At 39.3% G+C, this 20,662-nt stretch overlaps 1 protein-coding gene across 1 annotated transcript; it reads left to right on the top strand.

Moving 5' to 3' along the window:
- LOC139743397 (heat shock protein 75 kDa, mitochondrial-like) lies at positions 1-20,502 on the top strand. Its single transcript, XM_071653883.1, has 16 exons — positions 1-133; positions 2,446-2,640; positions 2,953-3,035; positions 4,094-4,240; positions 5,844-5,915; positions 7,824-7,987; positions 8,646-8,755; positions 9,334-9,687; positions 10,402-10,471; positions 12,168-12,315; positions 13,693-13,820; positions 15,064-15,254; positions 17,183-17,268; positions 18,265-18,410; positions 19,473-19,545; positions 20,401-20,502. Exons 1-16 carry the CDS (start codon positions 1-3, stop codon positions 20,500-20,502), a joined length of 2,202 nt encoding a protein of 733 aa, XP_071509984.1.
- The last annotated feature ends 160 nt before the right edge of the window (positions 20,503-20,662 follow it).

Below are 20,662 nucleotides of genomic sequence, written 5' to 3'. Positions count from 1 at the left end.
ATGGCAACGTCCAGGGGAGTCGGCATGTGCAGACTGGCACGAGTTTTCAGTCAATCAAAGAGTCAGACAAATCGAGCAAGGGCATTTCGTTCGTTTTCTTCCATTCCAGTGGTGAGCAGCAGCGTAAATCAAGGTATGTTTAACGATTTTGCTATGTTTAGTAGCTTGAATTTACTGGCCAAATCGTGATATCGGTCCCCTCTCGTTCTGCGTGTGCGTCTCCATCCACGCACTACTAGGGTTCTATAAATTTATGTGCAAAGTCTATGGAGGTTGAAAGAAGTCCCCGCTATGACGAAATGAATGGCGAGTGGCGGTGAATGGAGTGGGGACCCTGGTTAGAATGAATTACATATATTTCGATTATTTGGCGATAATGCCAATTTACTCTGTGAACCGTGGCGTGGTCCCTTTTACATGACTAACCGGGATATTTGTTGTGGGAGAGCTTTGCATTCAGGCTGGTGGTGCTGCTGCTGGTCACACCGTTAATTGAGATGTTCTTCACATCAGTCCGGGAAACCCGCTCATGAAGACCGCTCCCGCGTATGAGGACTGCCCCGCCTCATGAGGACTGCCCCCACGCCTCATGAGGCCCGGGGGGGAACGCCTCATGAGGCCCCCTATTCCAGTTCGGGAAACCCACTCACAAGGGGGGCCCCTCCTTATAAGTAACCCGTCCCCCTTATAAGTAACCCCATCCCCCTTATAAGTAACCCCCGGGGCACCCCTTATAAGGAGTCTCCACGCTTTTTTGCAATGCAACGCGAAAATAAAGGGACTGCGGCAATTCGCTTGATTATGTCCATAAAGCTTCACAAGTTTCCTAGTTACTCACGAAATTTGAGCAAAATCGGTTTGAGGCATCATATCTAAAATCATGGATTTATAAATGCGATGTCAAACGACCCATGCGAACGCTGAAATGCGAGCGATTACTGGCGTGAGTGTCGCCAGGCGCGGCGGCGCGGCAATGCTTGAGTGCAGACGTGGCGACTGAGTCGTACTCAGTCGCCACGTCTGCACTCAAGCATTGCCGCGCCGCCGCGCCTGGCGACACTCACGCCAGTAATCGCTCGCATTTCAGCGTTCACATGGGTCGTTTGACATCGCATTTAAATCCATGATTTTAGATATGATGCCTCAAACCGATTTTGCTCAAATTTCGTGAGTAACTAGGAAACTTGTGAAGCTTTATGGACATAATCAAGCGAATTGCCGCAGTCCTTTCATTTTCGCGTTGCATTGCAAAAAAGCGTGGAGACTCCTTATAAGGGGTGCCCCGGGGGTTACTTATAAGGGGGACGGGGTTACTTATAAGGGGGACGGGTTACTTATAAGGAGGGGCCCCCCTTGTGAGTGGGTTTCCCGAACTGATTCACTTCTATTCATCTCACATCTGACGTATAAATTGTCGCAACTTTGCACAGTGATTTTTTGTTACACACACATGTCCACTATCCATGATGAAAAGAAGAAAAAATCCTGTCTGTTTTTTTTTTTTCAAAAATGGAGTTTTAATCAACCGATGCAGAGCGCCCATCAAAACACGGGCGCCAGCGTGTTCGCACAATGCAAGACTGCCGCACCTAGCGGCCTGATCCGACTAGTTTATTTTAGGTTACTGAATAACTGGGGTGAGCTTGTGCATGTTTCGAAATCATTTGATGAGGAGGTGCGAAAGTACAACAGCTCCTACTTGCATTGCCATTGCATCAATTTGCCAGCATTGTCATTGACCTCCTCTCATTTCCTGGGATGAGATTGTGTTCAATTTGATCGTGATTATGATTGGCAATCAATACTGATCAATACGACGGTAAAGAAGCACAATTTGTAATTCGATTTTATCACACAGAGAGTTGATGTATGGTGTATAAATGCTACATTTTCTGCAAGATTAGAACTATAAGTGTCTGTAAAGTTTGGCCGTTTCTTAATACTTGTCATTCTTTATCTTATAGGTTTTACCCATGACCAGTTTGTTGACTGAAAGATCATGATCAGTCTGTAAAGCAAGCTGCCTATCAATAATTGGACCATAACCATTTCTTTTGGCCATTGTGTTGGTATTTCACATAAGCTGCAAAGGAAACAGCAGCAACAGCATTGGTGTACATATGTTCTTGAGGGTGCCATAAACTCAACAGGCACAAATGCTTTACTGCTTACTATTTACTGTTGATCCTTGCACAGTACACAGACACATGAAATTTAAGGTGTTGATTGGTGATGTGCTTGGCATTGTAGATAATGTCTGGTAAGTATGACTCTGTTGGTGGTCTCATTTAGTCACAGTTTTGTGAATACTGCCTCAGCATAAAATGTAATTGTCCCGATTTCTCACACAATTTCTTGGCTGCTGTTTTGTTTTGTTTTGTTGTTGTTGTTTTTTTGTGGAAAAGTTGAGCAAAGAAAATGGGATTATATTGTGTGTGTGTTTAGATCATCGAGGAGTGCACCAAAGGCACTGTAGATCCACACCATCACGGCACATTAGCAGATTACAAGGAGGATGCGTCAGGTTTTACTCCAACCCGACAGAAGCAGAGCCGACCTCAGAGACTGAAGGGAAGAGTGAGCCAGCTGAACCCACAGAGCCTGAGCACAACATCATCCAGGATTCTGAAAAGTCAACAGGTTGGTCACTTTCTTTGGAGTACTATTCCCTTTGAGGCTCTCATGGCTACAAATTGACATGGACAGAACAGCCATACTGAATCAAATCTTGGGGAATAAAGCTTGCTTTCATATTTCAGGTACACCACCATAGTTCTTTCCATACACTATGTCATATTATGCTTAAATGAGGTATGTGCAGTAGTGTACATGTACCTCCCTGTCTGAGCATACATTTTTTTTTGGACAGATTGTCTGTGTTTGACTTTATACTTGTACCTTCAATTTGATTTGTCTATTTTTCTTTTGCATTTATTTGCAATCATCTAAAAGGTGCATCCCAGCAACATGACTTCCAAGCAGAAACCAGGATGCTGTTGGACATTGTTGCTAAATCCTTGTATTCAGAAAATGAGGTGAGATCATAAACTTGTATGTAACTGTGAGGTCGCAGCCCATGACAATCCTAACTTCAGCATACTAACTTGTTATTAAAGGGGATTAAAGAAACTGAATGGGAGATGATTTCTGTTGAAAGTTTTTATAAGTCTTGGCTCTGGAGACTGTTAATTGCATAAGACTTTTTATGATATACATCATAAAATGTATGTAAGGCAGTTTATACTCCCAAGTATAGTTTTTTGAAGCCTATCAGAAAAAGAAAGTTGTGATTGAAGCTGAGATTAAACATACCAGTATACCGTAGAATTAAGATTTAGGTGGGAAAACTTCTTGTCAAATCATATGTGCTGTTGCAAAATAAATTTGTGTCAACAGACACATTAATCATTGTCAAGTGACATATCTTTAGATAATCTGACACATGATTGCTAGTCCTACCTACACACTCATATTCCTTATTTGTTGTAGTTGTTGATGAAGAGAACGGTTATGTTCTGATTTTTCTCAATTTTGACTCATTACCCCAAAAACATTAGATATTGAACAGTGAAATCTTTAAAAAAAAAGTTGAGACAAATTGGTCTTATGATGATTTCATTGTGAATATGCACTAGAGATGAGATGATAGCAACCACAGGTGTAGACAATCAGGCTGGTAAACAGTAGTAAAGGTAGTAGTTACAGCAACAGGTTTATGGAAGAAAAACATGTACAGGTATCATATTTTCATATCTTATTGACATTTTATTTTGAACTCAGGAAATTGTAAAATGTGAGAAAAAGACTGCTTCAAAAAGAGATTAACTATACAAGTTGGTTTGTGTGTTATTGTTGTTGGGTTGTTGTTGTTTTTTCGGAGGGGTTGGTGCATGTTTTGTTTATGGATTCATTTTTAACCAGTCCCAAACTGTTTTCATTGTTGAGCAAATATTCAAGTGAAGTGGATCATGGTGCCTGCAAAGTGTCATTGATAGCAAACAAATATAGTGGCTACATCACTGTAATCAGGCAATATGTACTTGGATTGACCTTTCACCTTTACCACCAACTACCTCTGACCTCTGACCCACAGGTGTTTATCAGGGAGCTGGTGTCCAATGCCAGCGATGCTCTGGAGAAGCTGCGCTACCTTCAGCTGACACAGGACAACCTGGAGCGGCCTGCATCCCTGGAGATCCACATAGCCACTGATCAGGAGAAGGGAACGTTTACCATTCAGGTACCTTGTAATTGTCAAACTGGAGCACAATATGTGACCCGCTACAACAAAAGGATCCTAAAGTCGCTGACGGGTGAGCCAAGAAAACCGAGTTTAAAGTCAGATCACCAAAATCTGTCAAATCATTCGGATTTCGGTTTTTAACATAATTTTGTAGTCTAACGTGTCTTCTATCATCTGCCGAAATTTCGAAGCTAAATGATCAAAGGAAAGGCCTGAAAATAGCATTTTTCTGGGCCATGCTCGGCTCACCCGTCAGCGACTTTAGGATCCTTTTGTTGTAGCGGGTCACATATGTGTCCAAGTGTATTGAGGTGTGATTCCCGGGTTTTTTCAGCCTGAGATATTTGGGAAGGCTTTTTAGCCACTGACTGATGAAAGGGAACATTAAACATTCAGGTGCATTGTTTGCTTTTCATTTTCCATCCATCAAGATGACTTGGTAGCCCATATTCAGCTGCTCTAGCATGTCTTCCATGGGGTCCAGGGGTGTGGTGAGTGCTTGGGGCAGACCACTTCACCGGGTTATGCACTCTGCTCTCTGCCACAAATGAATGAAGCAGGATTTTTTATGTGCATGGGTTGTTACTTATCTCACACACAGGACCTTGTAGGATTTTAGGTCCTATCTGAGGGATAGCTAGCAAACTTGGTTGCAGCACATGTCCAATTGTACATAGGTCTGTTTCAGGAAGTTTTACAGCATAAGCTTTACAAGCACTTTTATTTCATTTCTTTGTTTGTCCAATTTCTGTTTAAAAACATTAGATGCAAGTTTGGCTTTGTCGCACAATCAATATCAAAGCATTTAACAATTTACAAGATGCAAAACGAATTACATTATGCATAACATCAAATGGAGATATGCACTCAATTGTTAAATAGAACTAAATACTAGAACAATGTGCTGCTGTATATATATTTTCATTGTAAAACAAAATATTAAGAATTTGTGTATACAAAAACCTATTTTGAAGGTTTTGATGGTTGCATGGTGCACAGACTTTTAAAATTGTTGTAATGAATGTTGAAAACACAAGGTAGCACTTTTTCTTTCTTTTTTTAATGCATGTATCATAACATCTTAAATTTTGTCTACTAAGAGATGAACATCTCTCTATTTTGAGCTTGTGGTCGATATCTTAAGTTACTTTGCAAGTATTTTGCCACTGTTGTTAACCTCACCATAGTTGGTTTTCTCAACAAATTTACACATTAGTCCTTTCTGTTGGTCAACAAAGTGTTCATTTCCACCATTAGTAGAAAAAACAAACAAACAAAAAATGCTGTGTCTCGTCATATTTGTCTTTCTTTGGATGGAATATATCTACAAGCAACTGAATCTCAAATGTATGTGATGTTCAGAATCCCTCTGTGTAAAATGAATAGTCAGAAATAGTAAATACAACAGCTGGTAACTTGTGACTAACTGAAGCCTGTTAGTTTGCTCACATCATTGATTTCCTACTGTCCAGTATGATGCTTTTTCTTTTATAAATAGTCAATGTGACTTAATTGGAAATACTGTGCGCAAGATTATTTTAGTGAGTGCATTGTACCGCACGTATTTCATGATTGATATCATTGTCATTGATCCTCGAAGGATACAGGAGTCGGCATGACGCGAGAAGAGATGGTAGAGAACTTGGGTACAATAGCAAGATCTGGATCAAAGGTAAGAATATGGCACTGTTGTGTATTTGTGAAGACTTCAATGTGACACTTTTTTATCAGCTGTGGAGAGGTAATAATATACAGATAGTGATTGGTCATGGGTACAGTATTACGAAGTGTTGCTGAACTCTGCTGAACTGGCCTTTGCCCTATAAACCATTTACATGCCCAGACACTTAGCTTACCTTGCTAGGCTTTTTCATCAGCATTTAGTATTACCTCCAAATTCGACCTAGTTGTAAAGCCAGCAAACCCACTCAGGTATAGGAATGTACTTCAGTCCAACAGGAAGGCCATGGTGACACGATAGGGATTAGGGGGATTAGATAATCTCTATTCATTGGCAATTAGATGCCAGACATCTGCCAATCTGCCAAGAATGCACTTTAATGTGTGTGTTAATCTGCGAAGAAACCACATCAAAGGTTAGATCGAGCATCTCCTCTTTCACCAAGTGCAAAATCTTGTTTCATTGCACAAGTTTAAACCATTCAGTATTTGTTTTATGTAACACCTTGGACATTAACGAGTGCATCACAAAACGAACAAAAAGTCGCACGCACTGATTTTGTGTGAGGACTGAAAATAGGTGAAAAGGGTCAATTTGGTCAGTCTTGACTTTTCTATATTTTTTGAAAGAGCAATTCTTCTACATTATGCTAAAATTTGGTATCATAAAATGAACAGGAAAGTGTGTTTTTTAAGCAGTTCATCTCAAGCACTTTTATTAGAATAGTGTGATTAGGGTAGTCTATAGAGTTCCCCTTTCATTTCTTAAAAAACCCTGTACACACTCTTCACTTTCAACTCTTATAACTTCAGAAAGGGTGATGCTACTGCTTTAAAAGTTGCCGTTTATCATGGACAGAATGTGTTCATAGAACATGCCCAATTTCAGCATAATCTGATAACACCCTCATTGTGATTAAACTGGTGGTTTCCATCCTGTGTTTTGTCCCATGCATTACACAGGTAGCATGGCTTGGTGAAAATTAAACGGTTGAATATCGACCCTGTACTTCAGAGCCTCTTTTCTCAATTCACACTTTTCTGGAGTGTGTGTTTTCTTTCTAATATTTAGATAGGTTATGAGAGTCCATTTGATTTGAGTTATACATCATTTTAAAGCTTGAACTAAGTTGAAGTGTGCTCTTTCAGAATATGCTCTTAACTAAAAATGGATGTCTGACAACTTTTTGTTTGTTTTGTGGTGCAGGGTCACATATATGGTCTAAGCCTAAGACAATAACGTAACAAAATTGATTTCTCAGGCAAGGTGAATGCCCCAAGTGCAATGATGAGCCAATGAGAGTAATTTACATCGTTGGTGACATCATTGTTGGCTATCTACAAATGCTTGACAACATTTGCATGCTAGATAGCAAAGGTGTACCATGTGCAGTTGTACTTTGTATTGAATAACATGTGGTGGTAGTGTCGCTGCCTGGAAAGCAGTAGATGACAGGTTTGAGTCCCTTGGTTCCTACTTTCTGACATGGTAGTTACATTACAGATCAGCAGTTGCAATCTTACAAATTTCATTTGTAGAGGGAGACAAATTGAAGAAAATTCACACCTAAACCTTCACCTCTCTGAATAATATTTTCTTGCTTTCATGTGATAAACAGTTGACCAAGTGGATAGCAAGAGTCAGAGTTTAAAACAGTGTACAAAGAGTTATGAGAGCTACCTCCTCCAGCAAGCAGTGATGTAAACAATGTCAAAGACTATCAGATTTCATATGCTAATGGGTGAACTACAGATGGTTGGTAAAAGGTATGATTATAAGTCACCCATCCTCTTCAAGATGTGGCATTGGTATATCCCCCGTGTATACCCCATTATCTTGTATTGTTCATGGGACAGCATCATTCCCATTCAAAGTCCCTCCTGATGTATTGCACAACAGGCATTCCTGAAAGAGATTGAGGAGAAAGGGGCCAGCTCTGATGGCAGCATCATTGGACAGTTTGGTGTGGGCTTCTACTCGGCCTTCATGGTAGGAGACAAGGTGGAGGTGTACACCTGCTCCCACCAGCCAGATGCCCAAGCTTGGTATTGGTGTTCAGATGGGTGAGTGATTCTGATTATAATGAGGTTTATGATAAATGAGGAGGTGATGAAAATTATGAGGATGACATGTGTAGATGTATGTATTTGAGTAAGTACGTCAGTCAGTCAGTCAGAAATGTTGTTTCAAAGTAGACTGGAAACGAAGTGGTGATGTCGATGTTTGGGGGTGTTTGCAATTAAGTTGGTAGAAATAGAGATTATTAGTTGTGTTGACGAAGTCAATGATGATTACATGGCTGCTGTTGATGATTGACGATAATGAATATGATTGCTATGATGGTGATGATAATGACAAGAACGAGTACAAGTTGTAAATTAACTTTTATGGTAATATTCCTCTCTTTAATGATAAACTTGATTTTCTCGGTTATGATAATGATGGTGTTGATCCATCAAGCAACTTCAGTAATAGAAAGTAATGATTATCACATTTTATGTTGCCAGAGTGATGAATGTGATTGAAATAGATTGAAATGACTCAAATGATGAAAGTGTTGTAAATTTTACTTCATCCTTTCTGGTTTGATTTGTTTTGTTTTGTTATGTTCTGCTCTGTTATGTCTTGCTCTGTTCTAATGCTTTCATGATGCAGTATACACCAATGCACCTTTAGTTGAAAGTTTAAGCAAAATTTAAGCAATTGTCCATTTTTCTGCAGATCTGGCCAGTATGAGATAAGTGAGGCCGAGGGGGTACAGAAAGGAACCAAGATAGTCATTCACCTGAAGAAGGACTGCTGGAGATTTGGCATGGAGTCTGATGTCAAAGGTCAGAATACATTCATGCGTAATTTGCTCATATCATAGTGCAAACCTGCTAACTTGAAAATTATTTGGGAGGTTTTTCTGCGTTTTCTGTATGTTGTAGAAATCAGCAGAATTTGGCAGCCCTGGTAGTGTCTGTGAAGTTTATGTGTACTTTATCAGTGTTGGGTTCCTACTGGCAATTGCAGAGTTTCCTTTGCCCTAACTAGTAGACACATAGTTCATCGCTTGATTAGACTGAAAAATTTATATTTATCAAGCTAGTTAATGTTAGTATCATGCTGTATTCTTGCACATGTTGCAAACTTAAAAGTTGTAGAATGCATTCTCTTATTCTGGAGCAGTGTCGATTACAACAAATTTGATAAACAGTAGAGGAAATTTGTTTTAAGTACAGCTTGAAATCTTTGCACACACAATCCATTGCCAGTTATGAGAGAAAATCAAATGGTATGTGCAAAAGTTGCCTATGTTTCTGCCAGATTACATTGTCTGTTGCTTTGTGATTGTGTAGATTAAGTGTAATCAAGATTGTGAAGTGATTTTATGGAGTGAAGCATATCCTCCTCTTAATCATTTCAGACATCCTTCTGAAGCACAGCAACTTTGTTGGTGTGCCAATTTACCTCAACGGCAAGCAGATCAACACGACGCAGGCGCTGTGGACGCAGGAGCCACGGCAGGTCACGGAGCAAAGCCACAATGAGTTCTACCAGTACCTGACACGCAACACCTACGACACGCCGCGGTACACGCTGCACTTCAAGGCTGACGCTCCGCTCAACATCCGCAGCCTGTTCTATGTACCGTCGCGGCCCCCAGCGATGTGGGAGTACAGCCAGCAGGCAGACAGTGGCGTGTCCCTTTACAGTCGCAAGGTGCTCATTCAGCACAAGGCAGAGAAGATCCTTCCAAAATGGCTGAGATTCGTCGTCGGTGAGGAAGAGTCTTAAGATTATTATTATCATTGTCATTACCATTACTGTTATCAATATCAGCTTTATTGATATGATTATTATTTTATATACACTTTGATATGTTTGATAACTTGCATTTATTTGGTTGACTCTCACTTTTATTTTGTTGCCTCTTCTTGGTACACCAGGTTAGGGCTCGCTACTTGCTCACCTCCCCCCCCCCCCTTGCTGCTACCATTTCACTCTTTTCCTTTCTTTATCCCTCTGTTAATTGTTCCTTATCTTGTTTGATGTTGCCTCCCTATTCATCCTTATCCTTCAAAGGTTGCCCCCCTTGGTCCTCGGGATCATCACTGACCCTCCTCTGCCTTTTGTCTGTCCACTATAATAATAGTCCCCCTCCTTTTACCTGTTGTGCTCCTTGCCCATGACCTCCAACCCTCCTCTTTTGTTTCCTTTGTTCTGTGTCCCTAGCCCTCCCCTGACTGTTCTTGTTGTGTGTAGTCCTTAGTGATTGCTTTACCTGCCTGTTTGTCATTTTGCCTCTGACGAAGATTCTGCTGGGATCGAAAGCTCAGGCCCCTTTTGACTCCATTACATCAACAAACACTTTAGAAGGGAGATACAAATGAGGGAGAGAGTAATAAAACTACATCAGTCGCTGAATGTGTAGTGTTGTTTGGAGTCCATGAGCGTAGAGAGTATTTCAATGTCTTATTTTTCATCTCTGCAGGAGTTGTGGACAGCGAAGATATTCCTCTCAATTTGAGCCGTGAGTTACTGCAAGACAGCGCGCTGATCAGGTATGATCATATGCCAATCTCACATCAAACTCCTCTCTCTGGTCATGTGGACAAAGCATGTCACTGAAATTTCACAGAAGTTGACATTTTATCTCTATGTATCCAGTCTGTGCATTACTCTTGTCTGTTAGTCACAGCGATAGATGTAGACAGCCTTCCAGGTATCCACTGCCATGTTATATGGTTATGATTATATGACATTTGAAAAGTTTGAAAAAAAGAATGAGATTGGCATTGGCTAATAGTATCAAGATGTGGATTGCTAGATATGAAAAAAGCTATAACATATCAAGAGTACTTGTGCCATAAAACAGTCATGCAAATATCATGCAAAACAGAACTAATAAGTTTGTGTTTGATGTATTGTCTAATCTTGTTGAAGTACAGTGTTTTTCACTTGTTTTTTCCCAGTAGTGCAGATAGGATAAGGAAAACACGCACACACACAAAAAAAGGAGCATGTATTTGCAGGTTAATTTGAATCTATTGATGCAGATGCAAAACAATGGAAAGTTACTCTCATCATATTTTGTCATGTTATTATATTTTAGCTGCAGAACTGGAAAAGTATGTTACAATGATTTGTAGTTTCAGTGAAAGAGTCTGTTAATACTGATATAGTAATGGACACTTAAAATTTTAGTCTTGGGGTTTCAAGTGCATCATACTAATTGCTGTCATGTTTTAGGAACTACTAATCTTACCAAAGATATTTACTTTTGATGGTTTGCTTGATCATGATGTAGGGGATGATCTGAACCACTGTTTTTTAACCGATAAAAAGAAATCTCTTTAATCCTAATCAGGCCGGGCTTTTTTGGCTATGCTAAAACCGGAGGGGGCGGATTCCGCCGCCCCCCCCTCCCGAGATCTCAGCCATTGGTGATGCGATCACAACGAAATTTGGCATGCGTGACATCCACGTCATAATCTACAAGACTGCGTCATAAAAAACGACGAAATTTGGCATGCGTGACACCCACATCATAATCTACAAGACTGCGTCATAAAATTTTTTGAAATAATCAATTTCTAATTTTCATTAATTAATTATGCAAATTAAGCTTAAGATCATATTTTAGCCTAATTAAAAGCATTGAAAGTCTACTTTTTGGTCTGTAAATCTATTTTAGCATATTCAACGATTGTACATCACAAAATCTTCCAAAACTCATTTCAATTCTTATGTATTTTATTGTTTTCAGAATTTCTTGTGTATTTCTTTGTTTTTCAACTTTTTTTTCATTTTTTTATTGGAAATTGTCACTGACCACTTTTCTACCATAATTAGCATAAAATCAATCAATGAAAATGATTAATTGTAAAAATAATCAGGTTTTTATGACTTTCATGACAGAGCACTGTTTTCCATAGGAAATGTACACAAAATTGTGCCTGTTTTGGGGGGACATGCCATTACAAAAATGGGCGTGGCTCCGAAAAAGTATGCACGGATGTTGCAAATTTGGTCTCAAAAGGCCCCTTTAGGGTTAAAGCGTTTGTACTTTCTTTCATCTTTGTCCATTGGTGTTTGTCAGTTGTTTGAAGTGAGATGTATTTTGGATATGATATCATCATACCTTGGAACGTACCTTGGAAGTGGGCATAAAGTTAAACCAAACGCATTTGCCCCACGATGTTATCATGAGATTTTCAGGGTTTTTCTTAAACCGTTTTCCACTTTTCATTTGGGCAGGAAATTGAGGACGGTGCTGACCACCCGTCTGGTCAGATTTTTGACTGACCAGGCCAAAAGGGATCCAGCCAAGTATGACCAGTTCTCTACTGAGTACAGCCTCTTTCTCAGGGAAGGTATCGTCTCCTCCCAGGAGCAGGCTGAGAAGGTTTGTTCTTCTTTTATGGAACTTGTTTAGAAACAACATGATGAGACTCATGATAAATTTCATAATGAAAACTTTGTATGTTCAATCCAGTCAATATTCCACGTAAGTATGAACTCTAAATCACTAGAAGTCACCAACAGTGTTGCCGCGGGAAGTCACAATTTTTGATAGATTTGTTCGACCTTTGTGCACTGTTTCAACCTAATGTTGATGCATTCTGTCTACATGGTTAGGGAAAATGTCCTCTTTTTAGATGTAAAATACCAGATACACTAAGAATACTGATTTGCATATTCACACGTTTGTGGGACTACATGAAATATTTTGCATCAAATAGAGATTTCTTCTAGGATTGCAGCCATCAAGAATTTGTTTTGATATTAATGTTCTTATCATATCATTACATCTAAGTCTTTTATAGTACCCCCTGGACAATTACCCCCAGCTAAATACCAGGTTAGTGATAGGGTGTGAGTACAAATTAAAGTTAGGGTTAAGATTAGGTTCAGGTTTGGTATTATGGTTAGGGTCAGGGGAAGCGTCTGGAGTAATTATCCTGGAACTTATGTGGAGATCATTTGTATGATGCCAAAGAAAAATACAATTTTGTTTTATTTTGTTATTTTAGATGCAGTATCCTGCTGCACACTTTTCAAACATTCCTGGACTCTGTAGGAGTAGATGAGGGTGGTGTCTGCACTTGTTGAATATTAATTACCTTTCTTCTCAAGTGGGACAATGAAAACATGAAAGCACTCTGTGTTCTTTCTATCACTCATATATCTTAACACCATCTTTTAGTTTCTGTGAGAGCAAACGTACGGTCCTCATGCAAATGATACATCTTGTGCATAATTTACGAGACAGGTGACATATGTCATAATTTATGACTGCTTCGAGAGCCAAAACAAGGAAAATGTCATTGATGGAAGTTACTGCTCAACTCTCCTGAGAGCACTGTGTTTAAAAGTTCCTTTGTAGATGGTAACAGTTATGATTCTAGCATGCCATAGTGTCACGACTCCCCATTTTTTTTTTCTTTAGATGCTGTGATGACTATTCATGTTTTTTCCATGCAGCATCAACAATTACCTAAAAAGGATATTTTTGATGCCTCAAGGTGAGAGCAGTTGATCTTGTAAGTGATAATCAGTAGATACAAATCAAACATTGAGATAAGTTTTCCAAATAGTATGCCAGTTGATTTATGTTTAAAACCATACTGCTGTTCATGATGACCTGTCCAAATGAGTGTGCCAAAGATTTTACATCAAGACCTGGCCGTCATTTTCTTGGGCAAAAGAGGACCCATGCTGGAAAGGCTCCCCTTTTGCTTGTGACCCTGACACCAGTCTTACCCCATCTCACCCCCTGTAGGAAGAGATCGCCAGGCTGCTGCGCTACGAGTCGTCTGCCCTGCCCGCCGGGCAGACCACCAGTCTGATGGAATACGGTGAAAGGATGCAAGCAGGAGAGCGCAATATCTACTACATCTGTGCCCCCAGGTATGACTCCCCCTAACACCGCCTCGTGATCTGAGTGTAGATAGTTTGTGGTACACTGTGCGTGGATGTCCTCAAAGAGTCTGTTGGTAATCTTTCTCGCGTGACTTGACAGTGATGGGTAGTTAACCTATCCAATACATCAAGTGGCCATGAGTCACAGTTTTTGTTTAGTTCTTTTCAAAACTTGCACAAGAAAGAATACCAACAACAGTAGTTGGATTTTTTCCTACAATATCTTATGATTTCTCATCACTATGATTTAAGAAAATGTGCTTTTTAATATTTTTTTTTTCAGACATTTTACCTAGCCTGCCTAACATGTGCGATTTCCAATTTTGTAACTGCACGATGACTTCTGCCTCTTAATATGTTCGTTACTGTGTGGAAATATTGTTTTATGATGTGCAGAGGTTGGCAGCCCTCCATCAACCCTTTTCAATACTGTCACACGTGCTAAAATGTAAACTAAAATCTCTCACCCCGTCAATTAAAATCCATCTCTCAGGCATCATATAATTAGCCTGCATTCCAGGCATTAGTGAACCATTCGGCATCTGAATGATCATTCTGCCGATATTTATATCTTTTAAATAATGATGTTGGCAAACAGCTAATTTCAGATATGTCTTTCGTATGTGTTTATCGTAAGAGCTTAAACAGAAATGCTGTGTTGCATGTTTTTTAACTGATTGCCAAGAAAAACAAAGTGTTGTTATATATAGATATTATGTGATCACTCGGTTTTCATATTTTCAGGATGATCAAATTACATTTGCAATGGAGAAAGGCTATGGCAAAAGGGTGCCATTCTCAGTTTATTAAAGCAGAATTATAGGAGCTACTCTGGATAGGCAATTTCATCATCCTTGCCAGTTCTTGAACCTTGATGGTAATAATTACATGGTGTCTTTAGAGTGCCCTGAATAAGCATCACTCTGTCTCTCATCTCTAAGCAGCTGATAATGATATTCACAAGACATATTGGTCAGACCAAAAAAAAAAAGCACAAAAGCTCCTTTACTGATCAAAAGCAAAAAATAGAGGCAAACATGACATGTAACTCCAGAAAGCTGTTGTAGCAATGATGCATTGCATTAACGCTTTACAAATTGATGGACATTGAGATATGCTCTTAGCAACTTCATGATACGATCCTGGGAGAAGCTTTTGCCTAATAGTATATAAATGAGAGTAGATTTCCTAATTGGCAAATGTCCCTTTACAATCTACAATTCTACTTCAGTCGGGAGCTGGCAGAGGGATCCCCCTACTTTGAGGCCTTCCGGCAGAACGACCGCGAGGTGATCTTCTGCTACGATGACTACGACGAGATCACGCTCTTGCAGCTGAGGGAGTTTGATCGGAAGCTGCTTCGATCTGTGGAGAGCGAGATGGCTGGCAACCAGACATCAGATCCAGCGGAAAGTGCAAATGGTGTGTGCTTAGTTCGTATCTTGTTGCTAGGACTTGTGTTTCTTCTACTCTCTTTTTATGCCTCCGCCACGAAGTGGTGCCGGAGGCATTATGTTTTCGGGTTGTCCGTCCGTCCGTACGTCCGTCCGCTTTCGTTTACGCGATAACTTGAGTAATATTGACTTGAATTCTACCAAACTTAGTCCAAGTATGAAGTATGGTGGGGCAATTAGTTGATTAGATTTTGGGTGAAATCCGCCAAAGGTCAAAGGTCAAGGTCAAATCATGAAATTGTATCCGTTTACGTGATAACTCAAGACTGGATCGGGCAAATTTCACCAAACTTTGTCGGAGGATGATGTATGATGGGACAATTACTTGATTAGTTTTTTAGTGAAATCGGACTGAGGTCAAAGGTCAAAGATCAAGGTCAAATCCTGAAATTTATATGTTTACGTGATAACTCAAAACTGGATGAAGCAGCTTTCACCAAACTTGGTCCAAAGATGATGTATGATGGGACAATTAGTTAAGTAGATTTTAGTGACATTGGCAAGAGGTCAAAGGTCAAAAGGTCAAGGTCAAATGCTAAAAATGTTGCTATTCCCCCCAATATCTATGCAATGCCCGAAGGTATTTTCTTGAAACTTGGTGTAGATATGTACTTCTGCATAAAGATTCTCCAGAGAGAGTTTCATGTCATAAGGTCAAAGGTCAAAAGGTCAAAGGTTAGGTGAAAATGTTGTAGTATCACTTTTCTCACAAATGGTTCAATGTATCTTCATGGAACTTGGTACATATGCATGTACTGACTGGCAGAGATTATCTAGGGAATTTAGGGGTCATAGGTCAATAGTCATGGGGTCAAAGGTCAAGGTCAACTCAATATTTTACTATTTCCCTCATACACTAGTATATGAAATGCTTGCATTATTAGTTTTCAAATACATGCATTACCTAATGGAGATTCTCCAGGAAATTTCCAGCCAGAATGTCAAAGGTCAAAGGTTAAGGGTCAAAGGCCAGGTTTCAATGCCCCCCCCCCCCCAAAAAAAAAAAAAAAAATCTATTTTGTACTGTAATTACACTCTTTCTTCATACCTTGGAAATTACTCAATGCATAAACTTATAAAAGGGTCCATCAGAATTCAAGTAAAAATTCTCAAATCCGCAAATATGTGTACCCTTCACTCTTCGACAATTATAGCAAACCCAGTTCAAGGAAAGTGAACATTCGAGTCATTTCTGACAAACCTGTCATACCACATGTATCAATATTTTGCCATTTTAAATAAGTGAAACTGTCATGGGTCACACATTGTGAAGACATTGTACTATATGCCTATTGGGAGAATCATGCATTATGGCGGAGGCATCAGTCGCCATAGCGACATTTCTAGTTTTTTCTACTACCAATTTTTTTTTTTGGTTAATGTATGTATGTGTATTTTTACAGTTATTAAAAAATTGATATGTGATCAAGATGATTAATCCATTATCATGAAGTGTTGCTGCATCACTATCGATTATGAAATAATGGTTCATTAACATTAATTGCTTTGAAAAGTGTGTCTCAAAATCAATGTGTAGAAAAAAAAAAGACTGGTTTTACCATTCTTGCTGTTTTGTTTTGGTGGTGTACGTACTTTGTGATCTAGTTCCCTGTCTGTGCAGTCATTTAATGAGCTGAAAAGGGGGAAGGATTAATCCCTACATTGCTCATGTGGACAAATCATACAATCCCACTTGACCCCCATGCGTGAGGCAACAACTACTCACTTTTGGGCCAGTTATATGAGTGCACTTGCCTTTTAAAAGTATTGAGCCCTTGCCCAAGTGTTTAATTCATGCAAGTGGCAGAGTTATCTGTATTGTAATGCCCTGGAATCAGGTTATACATTTGTGTTTTGCTTTCTCTTTCTTTATCTAATAATCTTTCCTCGTGTTAGTGGAAGGAAGCCTGACTGTGGAGGAGATTGACTCCCTCGTCAACTACCTGAAGGGCGCCCTCGGGGTAAAGGTCAACGATGTCAAGGTGAGAAAAGGTCGTTATAAATGTGAAGCCCATGACATGCGTGTAAAATCGTTGTGCGTTTGTGGCCCTCAGAGATAGTATCAGTGGACATGGAAAAAGTTCATGGTACACTCATAGCCCTTCAGACATTTGCTGAAAGAGCATTTGTTATGTAAATGTCGTAGTGTAAAGGTCACTGTACTTTGCACTCACAGCCCTTAATGATAGGAGCAGTTAACATGGGCAAAGGTCAGTGTACTGTTTTAGAATTCAACAGTAGTAGCAGCTAACATGTGACTGGCATGTGTTCCAAAATAAATATAAAACTATCATAACTGTGTATCATAGAGAAACTGAAACTTGCATCGTTTTTCCCCATACAGATCCATTGTCTTTCAGTTCCTTTACAATAATGCCAGAATTGTAGAATATTTCATGATGTGAAAATTGTTTTACATTCTATTGTCTACTGAGGACTAGCACAGAAATAACATGTCAATGATTTCAGGAGATATTGCGATATGTACAAGAGTGACTTGTAATTCAAAATGTAACTCAAAATTACAAACAAGTAAAGTTTTCCGAAGTTAACCCAGTGCAAAAAGTAATCTCACGATATTCTAGGATTGACTATCATTTATAAATTACTCCATGACCATGACTCAAATGTCATATGCATACCAGAGAACCAGCGTAAGCCTCGCCTGTCATAGTGAAGTTTTTGTAGGTTCAGAAGTTAACAACCTTTCGTATTAAAGCAAGGGCACATTGTGGAATGGTAGAATGGTGAAGCAGAACAACTGTTGCCAATTTAAAACTTTTATATTACAATATTGTAACTTGGGTCAGTGTTAACATGCAAAAATTTAATCAAAAAATTAAAAAATGAAATTGACCCAGGCAGGAAATCAGAGGAAATGCTGCCTTTACTTTCTCTGTGCAAATGACGCTCTCATCACCCAAAGTCTTGTCTCGTCTTGTCTCGTCTTGTCTTGTGCCATGATTCTGATGACAAAGGTGACACAGAGGCTTGGCAAGTATCCCGCCATGATCACCGTGGCCGAGATGGGTGCTGCCCGCCACTTCCTGAGGACGGCCATGAAGAATCGCTCAGAGGAGGAGAAGATGCAACTCCTCCAACCCACCCTGGAACTTAATGGAAGGTTAGTGAAATAGAGGCCAGTCTTGGCCTAGTCCCATACATGCAAACCTGTGTTTGATGGACCACATTACAGTTAAGAGGCATTGATTAGTTTCATATCCATGATCTTGATAAGTGGTTCGTGACTGAATAAAAGATTAACATTTATACCATATCTAGTTGCCAAGAGCCTGATTTTTTTTTTCAGCTTTCCAGGTATAATCCCTTTTACATAATTTTATGTTTGTTGACCACACAAGTCAGGTCAGCAGTATTTACCACATTTTCTTTTGATGACTGACCAGCAAAGGATCTGTCTAGTATTGGATTGGCCCATAGAGAGTGTGTGTCAATGCTTATCACATGATTAACTACCGGTTTCGAGTACAGTATTTGTGAGTAAGCAAAGACCCTTCTTGTTGTTTGTGCTTTTGCAGAGGTTGCGCCAAAAATGCACAGTGGTTTGCGCATTGCCTGAAGTAAACAGTAGTAATGCTTTGAATGCGCATCAGCATTTTTTTTTTTCAAATGAAAATATGAAAATAGAAGCAATTTACCAGTTTTATTGGTAGATTTTATTTTTGTACTGCTTCAGCTTGCTTGTTTTGGATGTACGAGAGTTAATTGTATGTTCATTTACTTAAGTCATTTTACTGTTGAAATGCTCTTGTGGGATCGACTGTATGCCTTCTTTAGAAAATAGAGAAGAGGTTAAATTCACTAGCTCTACAAGCAATTGTTTTTACTCAATGGCAGTATTCTTTATTTCTCTTCTTTTTTTCCCCCAAGCACATTGCAAAGATTAAATAACTTAATCTGGCCTTCATAGAAAGACTTGTGTGGAAGCAAACAGTAAGGACTGTTCAGTCACAAAGACAGAGATTTCTGTTCATTTGCAGAAGTGAACAGCCTAGTGTGCGCATAGCATATTCATAATGTGTAATCCTTGCAGTGTGACAAGCTTATACTGCGTGAAGTTACTTTTTACATTACTTTTGCCCCCATTTCCATGCCTGTTGACACGAGTATGACATGTTAAGGGTTAAACTTGATTGTATTGAATTTGTTTGTTCTGTCCTTTCAGCCATCCCATCGTGAAGAAGCTCTATAACTTGAAAACATCTGAACCAGACTTGGCCAAGATGCTTGCTGAACAGGTATGTGTTTCGTGAGAAATGATTTGTGCTGGTATTACAAATAGAATATTTAAAGGTATTATTTACCATTGGGAGCAGTGATTTAAAAAATGTTTGAGCTATCACATGTGATGCATATGTGTTGGTCAGTTGTATCACAAAACATCCTACCATCTAAAAATTTTGCAATAACACGTAAAATATAACGAGATCTCACTATTTTTCTTACTAAACCATAACAGTAGACGGTTTAGTCTAGAAACAATCTTATTATGACTATTGTTCACATTTTGCATATTTAACGATGCTTAACCTGTTGAAGACAAGTCCCAAGTATACTCGGGCAAGTGTCTACGGGAAATGCATGTTGTAGCAAAATCAAACCGTCCTCAACGGGTTCACATTGATTATAATGATTAATATTTCTACATTGGTTGTTTCTTTTACTAACTCACATTTTAGAACTATTTTGAAGCACTATTACTGTGTTTGTATTTCTATAAAAAGAAAAGGGAAAAGATTCTGGCAGATATAACTACACCTCATTGTCACTTAAAAAGATATGTCAGAATGTGTAATTGATTAATGCAGAGAGATGAGTAATATTTTTTTTCTTTTATGAATACAAAGATGCTAGACAGAAGTCACACGAGGGAATCATGAAAAGCTTGCAAAAGCAGTAATGAATTTTCATTCAAATTACATCTGATAGTTCCAATGTCTAAATTTAAATGACAGAATAGCAGATGAGAAAAAAAAAGATTTGCAAATAAAGTTATTTGTATTTCTTGCAATGCTTTCTGCTTCGCAATTGGCTTTCATTATTTATTCTTATTTGTGCATATGTGTGTGTGCGTATGATTCTTTGTCACACAGATATATGACAATGGCATGATAGCAGCTGGACTGGTGGAGGATCCCCGTCCCATGCTGAACAGATTGCACGCCTTCATGGAGAAGTCTTTGGAGAAATACTGAGAAGTGGTTGTCACCAGTCACAGACGCTCAGGATACAAAGGCTCTTTCCACCTCGTGTCATCGAACCCTATCTCCCCTCCCTATGTCCCCTCCCCTCTGCCCCTCCCCTCCCCCACCCTCCAGTCCCCATGAAACCAGTGCTGAACTCACCAATGTGCAT

This window comes from Diadema antillarum, unplaced genomic scaffold (assembly GCF_040938485.1).
Source record: "Diadema antillarum isolate AM-2024a unplaced genomic scaffold, OU_Dant_1.0 seq00001076_RagTag, whole genome shotgun sequence".
Lineage (NCBI taxonomy): Eukaryota > Metazoa > Echinodermata > Echinoidea > Diadematoida > Diadematidae > Diadema > Diadema antillarum.
This window is presented reverse-complemented; position numbering and strand designations above follow the sequence as displayed.

What these genes read in the sequence shown, in the direction of transcription:
- LOC139743397 (XM_071653883.1), top strand. Translation starts at nt 1, where the DNA reads ATGGCAACGTCCAGGGGAGTCGGCATGTGCAGACTGGCACGAGTTTTC. An exon ending in CATGGAGTCTGATGTCAAAG is followed by an intron (nt 8,756 to 9,333) that starts GTCAGAATACAT and finishes TAATCATTTCAG; the next exon opens with ACATCCTTCTGAAGCACAGC. An exon ending in TAAAGGTCAACGATGTCAAG is followed by an intron (nt 17,269 to 18,264) that starts GTGAGAAAAGGT and finishes CTGATGACAAAG; the next exon opens with GTGACACAGAGGCTTGGCAA.